Here is a 15,927-nt window from a genome sequence, read left to right on the forward strand (position 1 = left end):
AGTGGACCCTCCAGCCTCCTTCCCCTGACCAGAGACCCTCCTCCATCCGCAGCTCAAGTCCCCTGGCACTTTCTTTCCCTTAATTGCATTTTGTGTCTGTGCCTCTTCCCAGATGGACTGGTGCGGGTGGGAGCGTACCAGGCATCCGGGACTCAGCCAGCTGGTCCGCTCAGGTTTCTGGGCAGCGGGGGCATGGGAGGCGGAAGCGTTGTGACGCTCGATGGTGTTGGCGGACCCACGACCCCAGGGAGAGCTCCAGGGTGTGCGTGGAGCTTTTGGTGAAATCTGGCACTGAAACTTCCATTTTCTTCCAGAAACAAGACCCCTCCTCTTCTGCTCTCCACCCTGCCCCAGACTCCTTGCTTTTTTGTGGCTGTTTTTCTCTTTTTTTCTTTTCTTTTCTTTTTTTCTTTTTTTTTAGGGAAGGAGATAAGCTTTCGTTTCTGTGCACAAAGTTTCCTGAAGCCTGCGGCATCTTTCAGAGGTGGCCAAATGCATTTGGGACATGAAAGCATCTCTCTTCTTTGAAGCAAAGTGGGGACTTTCAGCGCCATCGTCTTCGCTCTTCTTGGGCCCCCTGCTCTGGGGAAAATGGGGCTAGAAACTCTGAACAAGAGCCCCTTAGACCTGGGAGGGTCTGAGTCCCTCCCGCCCCTCCAGCCTGTCCTCAGCCCAGCAGAAATGTAAACGTGACATTTCACAAACGGTACCCACCCTGCGGCCTTGGCATGGTCTTGAATTAGCAAAAAGATGTGGTTGAAAAAGTCTTTGCCCAGGCTGAAACGTGGAGATCGATGCAGCTGCCGGGCACTGTTGTATCTGGGTTTAAGGTGGAGAAAATTCCAGAACCTCGTGGGCCCATGGCCGGGGAGGAAAAGGGGTTCCCAAAAGTTGGAGGGGGGAAAGGGGCTGTCACTTCTCACATCCAGAGAAAAAGCCTGTGACTTTGTAAAAAGGAGGTTCCCCTCCCTGGTCAGCAACCCTTAGACAAGGCCAGGCCTGGGCACTGGCTGGAGATGTTGGCGCGGGGGGGAGGGGGGGTCGGTGGAAGCTCCAATACTCAGGAGGGATGGGTTATTTTAAAACGATTCACATATACTGGGAGTCAAAACTGGGGCTGCAGTGGAAGGGGCAGTTCTAATTCTCTCGCTGGCCTAAGGGTCTTGAATATCCAGAGTCCCCAGCTGCTGCCCCGTGGGGAGACCCCTGGAAGCCACCATATGCTGGTCCCATCCGTATGCCCTCCAGAGTGGGGTGCAAGGTCTCGGCCCTTCTTGGGGACATGGGGCCTATCACCTCTTTTCCTTGCAGAGAAGCCTCAGGCCCTCTGTGACCCCAGGGAAGGCTGGGTGCCTGAGGTTGTAGGGGAGGGTGGGGTACGGTCCCCAAGGGGGGGGGCAGGCTGCAGGTGGGGGTCCACAGAGGTCCCCAGGAACTCGGCCTCTTCACCTGAGGCTGGAGGAGAGGAGTTGGGGTGAGGTGAGGAAGAGTCACCTACTTCTGAGGATGGCCCCATGACCCCCTCTCCCGAGACCTGCTCGCCAGTGCTCCCGCCCACCCACCCCAGTCTCTTGTTTCCCAGCCGGTAGCTCTCCAGCTTCTTGCAAAGAGAGTTCACTTGTGGGCAGGGGTCCCCAGACTGGGTCTGGGTGGAAGATGTGCCCCGTGCAGTGAGTGACAGGGGGCCACTCAGGAGGGGCTCGGCCTCTGCAAGGATGGTGGGCTTCTGGGCCGCCTCTCGCCCCGCGCGCGCCCAGCGCACCCCCGCTCCGGGTGCGGCCCTCGGCGTTTCCCCCTCCGACCCTCGAGGCAGCCGCATGCATAATGTATGAGGGGCTGTTTGTAATTCTGTGTGATATCCGCGCGCCTCCACTTTGATTAGAGGGCCGCGGTGACAAAGACCTGTTTGTCAAGTTGCAAGGGCGTCTTCGCCTTTCGCTTTTGAAGTCCAGGGGAGGCGGCAGCCTCCAAATCCCCAGGCTCTGGCCTCCGCCCCACGCGGGGCAGGGCAGCCAGCCGGGACCGCGCGGAGAGGCCTGGACGCAGAGCTTCCCCGTTCCCGGAGGACGGATGGAGGGCGGAGAGCAGGAAAAATGAGGGGGGAGAGATGGAGGAAGCGAGGGAGGGAGAAAGGGAAGGAGGGACCTGAAGAAGGAAGGGAGGGAGGGAAGAAAGGAAAGACAGAAGGAAGGAGGAAGGAAGGAAGAGAGGGAGGGAGGGAGGGAGGGCTGGCCTGTTTCCACACTGGTCCCCCTCTTCCCCCGCCTCTAGGGCTTTACAGCTCCTCCCCCCGCCCCCCACCGAGGCACCCCGGTGTGAACCCGATCCCAGTCCCAATTTCAGAGAAAATGTTCACCTTCCTTCCCAAGAAGGAAACTACAGTCAGGCTCGCGACGCCGGACACACCGCCGCTGGGGACCGCGGACGGTTCCCCCATCCTGGGGTCTGATTAACCGGCACTGCGGAGGAAGAACTGACTTCAGAAAAGGCCAAGGAAACTCCTCAAAAACCCACAACAGCCCCCTCCACCCTGCACCCCCCGCCAAAAGCCTGGTCCCAACTCTGGCATGGGGCAGGGGTGGGGGTAGGGGTTGGAAGGGGGAGACGAGGGAGAGATGGCAGAAAAAAGAGGGGGATACAGCAAAGTTACTTTATTGGCAGATGGAATTGAGCAGAGAGGGTGACAGGTCTGGTTGCCGGAGTTGCAAAATGAAATTCATATTGCAGTCGAGAAAAGGTGGCTCCTTCTAAGCACATTGAAAAGTTGCGAGACAGGCAGGATCTGGTTGCGAGCACCGTGGCACAACCGAAAATACCTATAGTTCCCCCCAATAAGTCTCCCAGACACCAGGCTGACAGCACGGCTCTAAAGGAGGCTGCGTCGGTCCGGCCGAGCGGGATGTGACGCGCGCCCGAGGACCGCTGTGTACAAACCAGTTCTCCCAGCGACCCGCCGGCTTCTTCTCGGCGTCTGGACCACGGCGCTCCGGGCGCTCCTGGCCCGCGGCGTCCGTGTGTCCGGCCTCCGCGGCGCCTGCCTCTCCGAGGTCTGCGAGTCGCTCTGCACCGCCGCCGCCTAGGCTCCGGCGCCCGCGCACGAAGAGGCAGGGGCCCCTTCCTCTCCCTTTCGGGGTCTTCGGGCTGTTCTCCCCAATCAGGCCGCGCGCACCTGCGCTACCCGTTCGCCCTGCGGGCCGCAGCGGCGGCTCCAGCCCGCAATTCCATCGCGTCTCCAATTTGGAGTCAACCCTGCTCTGCGATGGCGCGTCACCGCCGCCCGGGTCCCCTCGGCGGAGTCTCCGCACGGCCACGCCGGGACCCATCCGGCGAGGATACCGTTCGAGGCGCGAGGAGGCTGCGCTCCTCCCGGTGTCCGCCGGCAAGGACGTCCTTGCGAGCTCTAAACTCCTCCTCGAGTTTCGTTTCCGCCAGCCGTTGAGAGAATGCCCATACCTGTTTGGGGCGCCGGCGCCTGCGCCCGCTCGCGCGCGCGCGCCCTCTCTCCCCTCTCTCCCCCTTCAAAAACTTGATCTTTACCTCTCCACACCAAGGTGCACAGACGCCAAACAGTGATGAAATGAAAAGAAAGCCAATTGCCGGACTGGAGGTGGGGGAGAGATAGCGTCTCTGCTGCACCCGCCGCCGAGCCGGGAGCTGTAATTGCAGCAGACAGGGAGCGCTGGGGGTTGGGCGGAGGTAGCCGTGTATAAATAGTGAGATATCAAATTGAAAGGCATAAATAACAGCAGGAGGGATCTCACCCTCACACGGACCGTCCTCTCCGCGCGGGAGGCGTGCGGACCACAGCCCGGCTCCCAGCCAGCCCCGCCGAGCCCCGCGGACCCCCGCAGCCCCCGGCAGCCATGGAGGAGCTGACGGCTTTTGTATCCAAATCTTTTGACCAGAAAAGCAAAGAGAGCAGCGGCGGCGGCGGCGGCGGCGGAGGCAAGAAGGACTCCATCACGTACAGGGAAGTTTTGGAGAGCGGACTGGCCCGCTCGCGGGAGCTGGGGGGCTCGGATTCCAACCTCCAGGACATAACGGAGGGCAGCGGCCACTGTCCGGTGCATCTCTTTAAGGACCACGTGGACAACGACAAGGACAAACTGAAAGAGTTCGGCACGGGGAGGGCTGCGGAAGGTAAGCTCTCGGGACTCTGGGTCCGGGCCCCTCCCGGGGACCACCGCGCCTCCTCGCCACCGAGCCTGGCAGCCTGCCCCTCGCCCCGCGAGCGGGGCGGCCCCGGGCGCCGCGGCTTGCTCTCGATTCGACCGCAAACTCTGAATGTACAGCCACGGCTCAGACAGAGAGGCCCCGGCAATCCATGGCCGGTCGTTTCGAGGAAAGGAGGCAAACCGGCTTCGGGAGTATTCGGCGGGAGAGGCGGGGAGGCAGGGAAGGAGGCGGGCAGGGGAAGCGAGGATGGGCAGCGGCTGGGGCCGCGCGCTGCCCGCGGATCGCTTCGCAGGGCGTTGGCGCCGGGCCCCGCAGCGGGAACTTTCCCGGGTTGAGGGGGATCCGGGAGGAACGGGTTTGTAACCCGAGGCCGGCTGTAAGGCTGCCGGGCGCGTGCAGGTCTGCCTGCCGTTCCTTCTAACATCCTCTCCCACGGCTGCAGGGAGATCCGCTTGCATCTCCGCCCGCGCCCACCGCCTGCAGGCTGCCCCAGCTCGACGTGGGCAGCGTGGAGCACCGCGCTGGCCCGCGATCGGGGAGGCGCCGCGAGCCGCTTTCACCTATGTCCCCCATCCTGCGCCCCTCGGCACTAGTTCCTCTTAGGGAAAACTTTCGCCTTGAACCTTGGGACTTGATCTTGGACTGTAAATTAAAACCGGCCCCGCGCCTGCAGGTGGTCAGGGTCTGCACGGGGTAGAAGGGCCCCGGGGAAGCTAGTGGCCACGGGCATGGGCCGCCCTACCCCAGGACGTCAGGGCGCAGCTGGCCTTCCTGCAGGCCGACAGCGTCCTGGGCCTCCTTCTGCTGCTTTTCCCAAAATCTCCCCAGCGCGCGCTCGGTTGTTGAATTCGGGAAAAGGCAGATTTATACGGGTTCCCCCAGAGGGGCAGGGGTGGTCCCACCCGGGGGGGAAGAGCTGTACAAACAGAGCAACCAGCAGCTATAAATCAGGACTGAAACTGGCTGGATTTCTCAGGGGGCACCACTTGAAAGGGTATGAAGATCTGTGCCTGATGCCACAGAGGGGAACCTCGGAAGCTTTGGCTCCTGGGTCCTGTTTCACTCCCCGTCAGCCTTCCGAGGGTCCAGAATGAACAGAAGCTTCTCTTCCAGGAAGCCCATGTCCCCTGGTCTTGCGGCCCTTAAGCTGTGGCAGCAGGGTCCAGGTATGCTGGCCCTGCAGCTCAGCAGATGACCCAGACATCTTCCAGAGGCCTCGACCTTGTAGAAGCAGAGAGCTGGCAGCCCGGGCAGCTTGGGCCTGGCCTGCCCGGCTCACCCCGTGGTGAGGCCTGGGGCACCTGGCTCTGTGCTTCCTGTGAGGAGAGTTTCTTTTGAAGACACAGCTGTCAGCTGTCTGCGCTCTGGTCAGGGCCTACAGTTGACCTCCCAGGGCTCTGGGTGCTGGGTTCCCGTGCCATCAGAAGAGGCCGAGGCCCCTTCTCTCACCCCAGCAGCTGAGGGGCCGGATCCCAAAAAAAATGGCCCTGGGGAGGTGAGCAGATCCAGGCCTTTTTGAAACAGAGAGGGAAGCGAGGCAGCAGAGGGGCTGGAAAACCCCAGCTGCACCTTCTCCTCCCCTGGGTGTGCAGAACCCACCAAGGACTGAGCCCATGGGAGATGTGTGGCTCCAGAGTAATGCGGTGTCTTGGGCACCGGAGCAGCGTGTCCTGCTGAGCCGTGCGCTGGGGCCGGTGGGCTTTGCAGAGCCTGCTGTGGGTTCTGGAGGACTTTGAAGGGCAGCTTCTCGGCTGGCGTCAATCCCTCAGGTCCAGACTTAACAAAGCTGAAGGGGAAGCAGGGTTGGGGGCTCTGGGAAAGGACTGATGGTTGGGGAGACACAGGGTACCCTTGGAAATGCATTTCTTTCTGGTGGTGAGAGGGATTTGAAATCCCAGTTGGAGTTGAGAGCTCAGGGCTCAGAAGCCTGGAGGAGAGACTTTTAGGCAGACTCAGGACTTGGGTTCCGCTGTTGGGCTCAGGGACCCTGTGGGGAGGCGGGTATCAGCGTTTCCTTCCGGCCACGCAGAAGGTTTGGGGCTTCCCACTCTGCAAGCTTCTGGGCTTTTGGCCGAGGGGCTTCTGCGGTACTTCCAGGCCCTTTCAGAACTCGTGGGACCCAAGCCTCCTGGGCTCTGGACTCCTGAGGGGCGGCCTCTTCTTGACACACAAGGGGACATTTGGAGGGCAAGAGGGGACATCTAGGAGGGCACGGGGTCCTGAGGTGGGGAGAAACAGCACCAGAAAACGCCAAGGCTGCTGAAATACAGCTCTCACCGAGGGGCCAGCTTTTATTTTAAATCTGAGCTTGGTGAGGGGCTCTGTTTCCTAAAGGTGAGAAGGAGAAGTTGCCAGGTTAGAATTTCTTAAATCCTGACTTTATTGCCTGACACCCTACCGGCTTCCCCAGCAAATACAGGCGCTTTCATAATTTTTGGATGCAAGAAAAGTGCCACTCTTGGCATCCTGGTGGGGCACGAGAATATGTGTCCAAGACACCAAGGGACAGACCAGGTAGCCAAAGGACTCTGCTGCCGCACACATCCCCAGCCGTCACGCAGGTGTACATTAAGACCTGGCTTCGCTGTCTGGGTCATAAAGAGACCTGAGTCGGCAGACAACCAGCTCCACGTTGTCCTGAGGGAGGCTCCGGCCCGGCTGGCGCGGCCTTGTCCTGCTGCGCTGCAGGCGGGGACAGTGGATGTCCTGGGCCAGGGCCGTAGCGGGCCTGGGCTTTCCCTGCGCCCTCCGCAGGCGCGCCACCAGGGACCCCACACTTGAGCGATTCTGCTTAAGCTTCTTTGACTTAATAATATTTAACGCTCTACTTCCCTTAAAAAAAAAAAAGAAGAGAGAGAGGGAGAAAGAGAGAGGGAGAGGTTAGGCTATGTCAATATATCAACAGAGGCGAAGTGGGTAATTGAGGAAAGTATTCAGAGATTAGGCCAAGGAACACGGCCGCCGAGGCGCCGGCGCTGGTGCCGAGTTATTATGAAAGAGCGCGTCTTTCCCCCAAATTTGCCGTATCGACTTGACGCATCTTTGCGTCCGGGCTCGTGGGCCACTGAGGCCCCTCCGCCGCGGGCACACACAGGCTTGCCCCTCGCACGAGCCGGGAGAGGCGGGAGCGGGTGGAGGGGCTCCGGGGCCGGACGGGGGCCTCGGGGCCTCAGAGCTGTGCCCTCGGCCCCGCTCGCAGGTATTTACGACTGCAAGGACAAGCGCGAGGACGTGAAGTCAGAGGACGAGGACGGGCAGACGAAGCTGAAGCAGCGGCGCAGCCGCACCAACTTCACGCTGGAGCAGCTGAACGAGCTGGAGCGGCTCTTCGACGAGACGCACTACCCCGACGCCTTCATGCGCGAGGAGCTCAGCCAGCGCCTGGGGCTCTCTGAGGCGCGCGTGCAGGTGAGACCGCCGCCCGGCAGGGACACCCGAGGCGCGCCCCCCTGGCTCGGCCGCCGCGCCCTTCCCGGAGCGGGGATACGCGCGGGGCGGGCTGGACCCCGGCCTTTCGAGGGCGCCCCAGGGCCTGGCGAGTCGGGTCGTTAGCGCCTTGCCCGGCAGGCTTGCCCTCCACCTCCAGCTCATCAGGAATTTTGTTCTCTACTTCCCAATGACTTGGTTCTCCTCCCCGCTCTTCGCCAGCCCCCACCTTCCACTCCAGGGAGCGGCAAGCTGGGGAGGGGAGGCGAGGGGCTGGGGTTGGGGCGGGGGTGGGGGGGGCGTCTCGCACACTCGGCGTCTGGATGAGCGGCCGCTGCTGCCCGCGCGGGGCCGGATTAGCCCAGGCGCGGGGCAGGGGGGCTCGAGGGCTAGGGGACACGCGGGCGCATGAATTCGTGATGCCCATCTGGCGAGCCACCGTCCGCGGGGGCCCTGGGTGTGCGCCCGCACGTGCGCTGAGAAGGGACGCTCCTGTGAGCCTTTCAGGGGCTTTGTCAAGGAGAAGTTAAATGTATTCATTTATTTATGGGGGAGGGGAGCAGAGGTTCCCTCAAAGTCGTCTCCTCCAGGTCGTGCAGACCTCTCCCGGGAGGTCCGGCCTCGGGGCTCTGCTGGGCGTCCCGGTCCCGTCGGTTTTGACGGTTCTGGGCAGGACAGCAGGGCCAAGGAGAGAAGGAAAAGGGGGTCAGGGTCTCAGGGGACTGGTTATTTAAATAAATGGAATTAGTGTTGCCGACGGGGGAGGGGCACGTGTAAAGCCAGGGCTTGGAAGGAACGGGGTGTCTTCTTGATAAAGGGTTAACCTAGTTAAACACAGCTTCGCCGGGCTTGACTGATGAAGTGGAAACACAGAAAGCGTTCTACGGATAGTGTTTTATGAAATCCTTAATTGGGGGGGGGAGCTGTTTGCCCCCTTGCTCCTTTCCTCCTTCCCGGTTGCAGCAACAAAAAAACAACCAACCAACCAACCAAACAAAACAAAAAACAAAAAAACCCCGATTACTTCAGAGGAAGTGCAGTGCGTCTCCGAGTGTGTCCAGAATTCTCAGCTGCAGTGGTGCCCAGGACCATCCTGCTTTGCTGGGACCACGGGCAGAACAGCCCTGAGGAGTGTCCCCCAGTCCCCAGGCATCCGTGGCCAGGGCGGGGGTGGGCAGGCAGGCTGACCACCTTTCTCCCGAAAGATGGATGGGGCTGCACCATATAAATTAATGAAAAGATTAAACTTTCGCTGAAGGGGACATCAACTTTTATGTCATCTCACAGTCCTTCTGCCTGTATTATCTCCAGGCCTTGATGTACTGTTTCTATAAAAATAAATTACTTGTAATTTAATTCCACACTATTTCTTTCAGTAGTCTATTACTGGATAGCACCTTAGCAGGAGGCGGTTGGCAGAAAATTGGTTCTTGGGTGGCTACAGATCTTGAGAAAGGCCCTAAAATAAAAAGGGGTGGGGAAACGGAGTGCCTATCGATCCAGAGGCGAATTAAAATTTAACGACTGTAAATAATAATAAAAACAAACGTGGGAATAGAAGAAAAAGAAATAATTTCCTATTGGCCACGGAGAAAAGACTCCTATAGTAAAGAGAAGCCAGAAAGTCCTCATAACAGCCAATTCGTTAAAATGTGCACCCCGGTCAGTTGTGCAGAAGTCAGGGGGGCTGCGGGAGGGAAAATAAAGCGGGGGCAGGAAGAGATGAAAATGCAGTAGATTTTAATCCTTCTCTGAACCTTTCAGTAATCCTTTTCAGTACAGCCTGTCCTGTGTCGTTCAAGGATAGAGTTTCAATTTAGTGTGGAAATTTGCTGTAAATAAATTGGGGACCCTTTGGAAGCTGGTCCTTATTAACCTTTTATTTTTAGTGTTGTAGTGGAAACTCACATCACACAGCTGTCAGGGTTATAATCGAAAGTTATGAGACCGCGGTGAGGAGCGGGCGGTAATTTAATTACAACAAATATCTTTGGGTTTATGGCGCAGAGCTAAATTAAATGTCATTATTCACTGTCTGTAATGGAAATCAAAAGGAAATCAGATTACAGCATTTGTGAAAGAAATCAGCGACTGCTCCTTAATGAAGAAATAACTGTCTAAACCACTGTAGTACAGCTTCCTTACCATATTCACGACTAATTGGAATTGATTGTGAATCACCCCAAGACTGATGGATTATCACAGAACGCAGCGGCTAATTCATCACTTTTATTCTCCATAATCTTTTTTTTTTTTTCCCCTTTCCCCTCGCTGAAGAGAAAGTGAGCTTGCTTTCTGGATTTAAATAGGATTCTGTTTTTGAAAAATGCCTTGGGGTGGGGGTGGGGTAGGACGTGCCCATTTGGCTCTGCTCAGGGTCCAGGGCGGGGACGGGCCGCAAGGAGAGGGAGGCATTCAGGTCTGAAAGGGGTCCACTGGGACCTCCGGCTTGGGTTGGGGGGGCTCCGGCGTGGGGGTGCCATGTGGGGGGAGAAGACTGTGAGTGCAGGCTTTGGAAATGGAATAAAGCTCAGCGAATCTCGGCTTGGAGCGGCACGGTTTGGGGAAGTACCGTGGGGGGGAGACTGCCTCAAAGTTTGTCAGGCTCCCTGCAGCCTGGCTGGCGGGGTGAGCTTTCGAACCTTCTGGAAAGACAGTCCTGCCATTGGCCCATGGCTCAGTCTTGGATAGAAAACTGTCCTGTCAGAGCCTGCGATGGAAAAGTTGAGCTTTCAATCTCCTGGGTGGGGTGGAGAGTGGCCTGCAGGAAGGCTCTCTCGGTGCTAGTGATTCTGCAAGGTCAGCCAGTGACCATCTTGGGGTGGGGGAGGGAGGAGGGAGGCATCTGTGGCCTCCGTGGCCCTCGGGCCCTTTGGAGGAGAGGAGAGTGTGCGTTGCGGGGGGGGGGGGGGGGGGGCTTTGCACCCAAAGCTTGCAATCAGGCCTGTGAAGCTGGCTGGGCTGGGCAGGGCCCAACCCCCTTTCCTGCCCGACCCCTGGAGAGGGCACCCAAAGAATGAGATGTCCTTAGGAGGCCGGTGCCTGCAGTGGCAGAGCACACATTTTTGGGGTGTGCCTGGTCTTTAGGAGGTTCCTGGCTCTGTAGTAGTAAAGGGGACCCCAGGCTTCCAGGGAGCACACGGAAGATACGGACATTTCTAGACTCAGGAGGGCATCCGGAGCCTGACCGGGGAGGAGGCCGGATTTGGAGTTGTCTATGCACCTGTGCCCTCCCTCTTCATGCGCTGCCAAGGTCCAGAAGGCAAGACGTGAGGGCGGAAGGTCAGCTTCTACCTGAGCCCCACGGGGTGGTGGGGGAAATTTCTACACTGAGCGCTCTGGGACATCTGAGGACCCGCATACTCGCATTAGATGTGACAGTGGGAGTTCCCTGGTGGCTCAGAGGGTTAGGGATACAACATTGCCCCTGCTGTGCCTCCAGCCACTGCTGTGCTGTGGGTTCGATCCCTGGCCAGGGAACTTCTGCTTGCCAAGGGTGCAGTGCAGGGGGAAAAAAAAAGGAGGGGTGCATGTTGACTTAGAGGGCAGTGAAGACAGTCCCAGCTCCTGGCAGCCACTTCCGGGGTGCTGGGGTCGGAGAGAGAGAGGGGTCCAAGGCAGGGACGGGCCAGCTCTTTGAGCAATGGCTCCCCGAGACCCCTGCACTGACTCTGGCCTTGCTCCCTGAGGCCGGGCGGGCTCACCGGGTGCACGTCTGTCCGTTCTGTTCCCAGGTTTGGTTCCAGAACCGGAGAGCCAAGTGCAGAAAGCAAGAGAACCAGATGCACAAAGGTAGGTGAGGGGCCGGCCGGGCGTCGGGGGAGCTGGGCCGGCGGCCACGGAGCTGGGGCGGGCCCACCCCAGGCGTTGGGAGGAGGCGCGGGGTACACGCCTCCTGTGTTTGCTCCCGCAGGCGTTATCCTGGGCACCGCCAGCCACCTGGACGCCTGCAGGGTGGCTCCCTACGTGAACATGGGCGCGCTAAGGATGCCTTTCCAACAGGTAGCTCGTTTTTTTCATTGCTTCCGAAGAACCTAACGGGCCCGCGGCCTCCCCGCCGAGCTGGCGTCCTGCCTCCGCGGGCTCTTCCCGCCCTCGCCGAAGAAAGGAGGCCGCTTTTACAAGGGGGACATTTATAAACCCGCTGGCACGCAGTAACTTCACGCCGTAAAACTCCCAGGGTTCCCTTGGGGAGGGCTAGGACATAAACCCAAACACAATTGTACAAAAGTCGGAGGGGAAAAAATCCCACCCACCCGGGAACCACCCACTCGCTGGCCGCCTGGGAAGCTGGTGGGAGGAGGGTTTGCTCCGGTTTGAGTGTGAGGACCCACGTCAACACCCAGCCCTGCGCCCCAGTTTGCTCAGGGCTTCTCAGGGGGTTCTGCGACCCTCCTGGACCTGGGCCTTGCCTTGCATGCCTCACCGTGGGGGCATCTGCCCAGCCTGGAGCAGAGTAGGGCGGCGGGCTAGAGCCCCGTAGCCTCAGGACTCGGCTGGGGGGGGGGCAGCTTGGGGGTGTGGCGTGCCCCCCCCCCGCAGGGCGGAGGCGTGGCCGTCAGGCACAGCACCTTTGCTCCTACCTGCAGGCCCTCATTTGCATGGGGACTCAGGTTCGCTGAGGGGCTCGAGGTCTGGTGGGTCTGGTTCTTGCCTGGAGAGGTCAGGTAGCTGTGACACCATGGTGATGGGGGAGGGGTTGGCCCAGCCACCTGCTCTCAGACTCAGGGCTCCCGAGACTGAAGAGGGTCCAGGGCCGCCGTGCACAGGGAGGAGCCTGCACCCCGCTGCCTCGGGTCCTCACCTACCTGGCTGGGCCCATCTTCCATCCCCCAGCAGCTTTCCCCAGGGCAGGGTGGCCCCTCGGCATCGCAGGAACAGCTGCCCCAATGTGGAGTCAGCCTAGGTCCAAGTGAAATTAGGCTGTAGGTGGGGATGTGCTTCTGGAAGGTTCGGGATTCTGGGTCCCTGGGAGTGGTTGTGGGGGAGGCTGAGACGCGTCAAAGAATGAGAGGAGGATCTGGGCAGGAAGAAGTGCCAGCTGTAGACAGCCAGATGCTCCCCAGGACGCGGGCGCAGGGATCTGGTTCCCCAGATCTGGTTCTGTCCGAAGGGGCCAGGGACCTCGCCCGCACACCGGGTGTCCAGAGGACAGTGCGCGGTGGTGTCCGCGGGAGAGGAGGCGCCCTCGGGGTCTTGGGGCGGGAAAGCCCCCTTAGAAGCGGAGTCCGCAATGTGTCTGTCCCGGCAGGTCCAGGCGCAGCTGCAGCTGGAAGGCGTGGCGCACGCTCACCCGCACCTGCACCCGCACCTGGCGGCTCATGCGCCCTACCTGATGTTCCCGCCGCCGCCCTTTGGGCTGCCCATCGCGTCCCTGGCCGAGTCGGCCTCGGCGGCCGCCGTGGTGGCCGCCGCCGCCAAGAGCAACAGCAAGAACTCCAGTATCGCCGACCTGCGGCTGAAGGCACGCAAGCACGCGGAGGCCTTGGGGCTCTGACCCGCCGCCCGGCTCCGCCCCCCACCCGGCTCCGCCACCCCGTCCGCGCTGCGCCCCGCATTCTCGCCTCCGACGGCCGCACGGACTCCCCAGAGCAAGGGCGCAGAGGCCTCCCCGCCCGGGGCAGCCCCGGGGGCCCCGGCCGGCCTAGAGAGGGGGCGGCCTGGGACCGCACGACCCCGCCCGACCCTCACAGAGTCTGTGCCGCAGAGAGCGCAGGCAACGGTGGGACTACCCAACCCAGCCCTGGACCTCGGCCTCCGACCCTGGGCCACGTGCCGCACCCCGTCGCTTCCTCTGCTGCCAGCGTTCCCACCCTGTGCATGCGGCCTCCTCCGCGCCTTTCCGAGATCTTCGAGCCTGTTAAACAGAACGGTCTGGGGCTGGTCTCCTCTCAAGACGCCGAGGCTTGGATACCAACAAGTTCATTCACTGCCACGAACTTCATGACATCCGAGGAGCCGCAGGACCCGTGTGGATTTCGACGCGGGTTGTTGCATCGGAGGCAGGGGCTCCGCTCGGCCACCCACCCCCACCCCGCAAGGCAGCAATAACGGAAACGAGTCTGACGACCTCACCAAGGTGGTGGTGGTGGGGGGACCCTCAGTGTCCGGAGTTGTGACCTTCCTGGGGGCCTGGCCTGCCGTCTTCATGCGAACGGTGGGTCCCAAAGCACCGGGTGGAAGATTCCTTGTGCCACAGAACAGGCAACGTTATCACGTTTCCAGTCTAGGATTCCCGAATTGACTTTTTTTTTTTTTTTTTTGGCTGTTTTATTGAATTCAGATGCAAAGGGACACGGGGCACGTGGTTTTAAGGTATAATCCTGATGCAGCATCCGTGCTAGTGACATGCAATTAAGTGCAGTAAAGTGCAATATTGTAAATATTATAGATTTAAAAAAAAAAAAAACTTAGCTGTGCACTCTTGACCCGTCGGCTTCGGACTTCGAAGGTCCTTATCTCCTCCTGCATGCTGCGGGCCCAGGGCCAGGGTGACCTGGGTGGGGAGCGCTGGGGCCGCGTGGATGTGTGTGACGTGGGACGGAGCAGGATGGGGGGGTGGCGACAGGACGAGAGGGTGGTGGCTGAGCTGCTTCTGGGAAGCGAAGCGCCTGAGACAGGGCCTTCAGGCCGTGAGTTTGAAGACAATGTTTCCTAGTAGGGTACCACTTCTGGTTTTTCTTTCTTCTTTTTTTTTTTTTTCTCTCCTTCCTTCTTGTGCGTGGGTCTCCCCTCCCCCACCCCGTGAACACCAGATGGAAACTGGGCTGAACAGCTGGCGTGGAAGTGGGGAAAGTGGCTTGAACAGGAAGAAACCAAAGTGTTGGGGGTCCCCAGCGGTGTTTTGCATGTACTGTGTGGCGTTGGGGGGCTGTGCACCCTTGCTGGGAGGGCTACCTCAAAAACGTGCATCTCTGTTTTATTTTTTTTATTTTTGTTTGTTTGTTTGTTTGTTTGTTTTTGTCAAAAACCAGGCCTGCCCAGGCAACCATGCCGTTTCCTGAAGTGCCAGGGTCCGTTCTCTTTTTAATCTTTTGCCGACTCTTTCCCCTCAGCCCTGATTGAGGTACGTTTCTTGAAGAAAAGAAAAAAAAAAAAAACAAACACAGTTTTCCTTCCGTGTAAGGGACTCTGTTCTCCCTTTGCACTGACCTGAAATGTAGTTTCCGTTCTATGCTCAGAAACTCTTTTAATCAAAAGGCCCCTTCAACATTTTTTTTTCTAATTTTGCAATTTTAGTACAGCTCTGCAATGAGCAAGTGAGTCAGAGAAAGATTTTAAAATCACGTGCACCCCCCCATATTCATGGAATTATGGAATTTGCCTCATACGTGCAGTTCTGCTTTTAAACAGCTGTGAATTTTAAAAGGTCCCCACCTAAGATGGAACGTTACATTTTCAAAAGTGCATGTCGGATCCATTTCACAGGAGCCGCCTTCATCTTCCAGTTTAATGCTGGGCAGCCTTGGAGATGTGACGTATTCATTTCTATTCTTTTAAAGGTTTCCCATCCTTTGTATCTAAGCATAGCCCTGTGCCACCACCCCCTCCTAAGGGGAGACTCTGTCCAGGCCAGCAGAAAGGCGGGAAGGTGGTCCAGGCTGAATCTGAGGTTGTAACGTAGAGCCGCCCACTGTCAGCCCAGTGGGGAGGCTGCTGGCCGCCAAGGCCCGCTGGATGGGGTCACCTCATCCCACCTTTCGTGTGGCTAGACCTGGGGTGCCCCTGCCAGGTGGGGCGCCAGGCAGATCAGGGTATGAGCCGCGGGTGTGGAGTGGAGGGACTGCCGTGGTTTCTCTCCGTGGAGCAGAGTCCTGCCACATCAGCAGAACATCCAGCGTTCAATTCAGGGCTGCTTCTGGCCGCTGCTTCCTCCTGGAACATGCAGGACGGGAGCGAGCTGTCCGCCTGAGCTGTGGTCACTTCTTCCCAGCCCTGCTCTCTGGTCACGTGCTCTCTTTTCGGTCGTCAGGAGGGTGTAGTGCGGTGAGGGTGCTTAGCGGGGGTCCAGGGAGGGCTTTTGGCGCTCAGCTTTCCCCCCCAGACGTCAGAAATTAAACTTATGGGGTGGACGCACTGGGGCTGTTGCCAGTCTCTTCGTAAGACAAGACACTTTCTCAGAGGCATTCACGGCACTTCCATGAGGCGTGTTGGTAAGGGCGCAGGCCCAGGGAGAAACACCACCCAGAAGGCTCACTGGATGAGTTCCCGCTGTGGCTCAGTAGGTTAGACCCCGACATAGTGTCCGTCAGGATGCAGGTTCAATCCCTGGCCTTGCGCAGTGGGTTAAGGACCTGGTGTGGCCTCAAGCTGTGGTGTAGATAG

At 59.3% G+C, this 15,927-nt stretch overlaps 1 protein-coding gene across 1 annotated transcript; it reads left to right on the plus strand.

Annotated features, from left to right (window-relative positions):
• The first annotated feature begins 3,449 nt into the window (after positions 1–3,449).
• LOC110257972 (short stature homeobox protein) lies at positions 3,450–14,706 on the plus strand. The gene is made up of 5 exons (XM_021080988.2): positions 3,450–4,140; positions 7,376–7,584; positions 11,337–11,394; positions 11,516–11,604; positions 12,854–14,706. The coding sequence occupies exons 1-5, from the start codon at positions 3,864–3,866 to the stop codon at positions 13,097–13,099; spliced, it is 879 nt and encodes a 292-aa protein (XP_020936647.1). The 5' UTR covers positions 3,450–3,863; the 3' UTR covers positions 13,100–14,706.
• The last annotated feature ends 1,221 nt before the right edge of the window (positions 14,707–15,927 follow it).

Source organism: Sus scrofa, chromosome X, assembly GCF_054392235.1.
Source record: "Sus scrofa isolate SSC_HxYL_T2T_F1_AM1 chromosome X, Sscrofa_HxYL_maternal_Yorkshire_Landrace_v2.0, whole genome shotgun sequence".
Taxonomy (NCBI): Eukaryota; Metazoa; Chordata; class Mammalia; order Artiodactyla; family Suidae; genus Sus; species Sus scrofa.

What these genes read in the sequence shown, in the direction of transcription:
- LOC110257972 (XM_021080988.2), top strand. Translation starts at nt 3,864, where the DNA reads ATGGAGGAGCTGACGGCTTTTGTATCCAAATCTTTTGACCAGAAAAGC. An exon ending in TCTCTGAGGCGCGCGTGCAG is followed by an intron (nt 7,585 to 11,336) that starts GTGAGACCGCCG and finishes TTCTGTTCCCAG; the next exon opens with GTTTGGTTCCAGAACCGGAG. An exon ending in TAAGGATGCCTTTCCAACAG is followed by an intron (nt 11,605 to 12,853) that starts GTAGCTCGTTTT and finishes CTGTCCCGGCAG; the next exon opens with GTCCAGGCGCAGCTGCAGCT.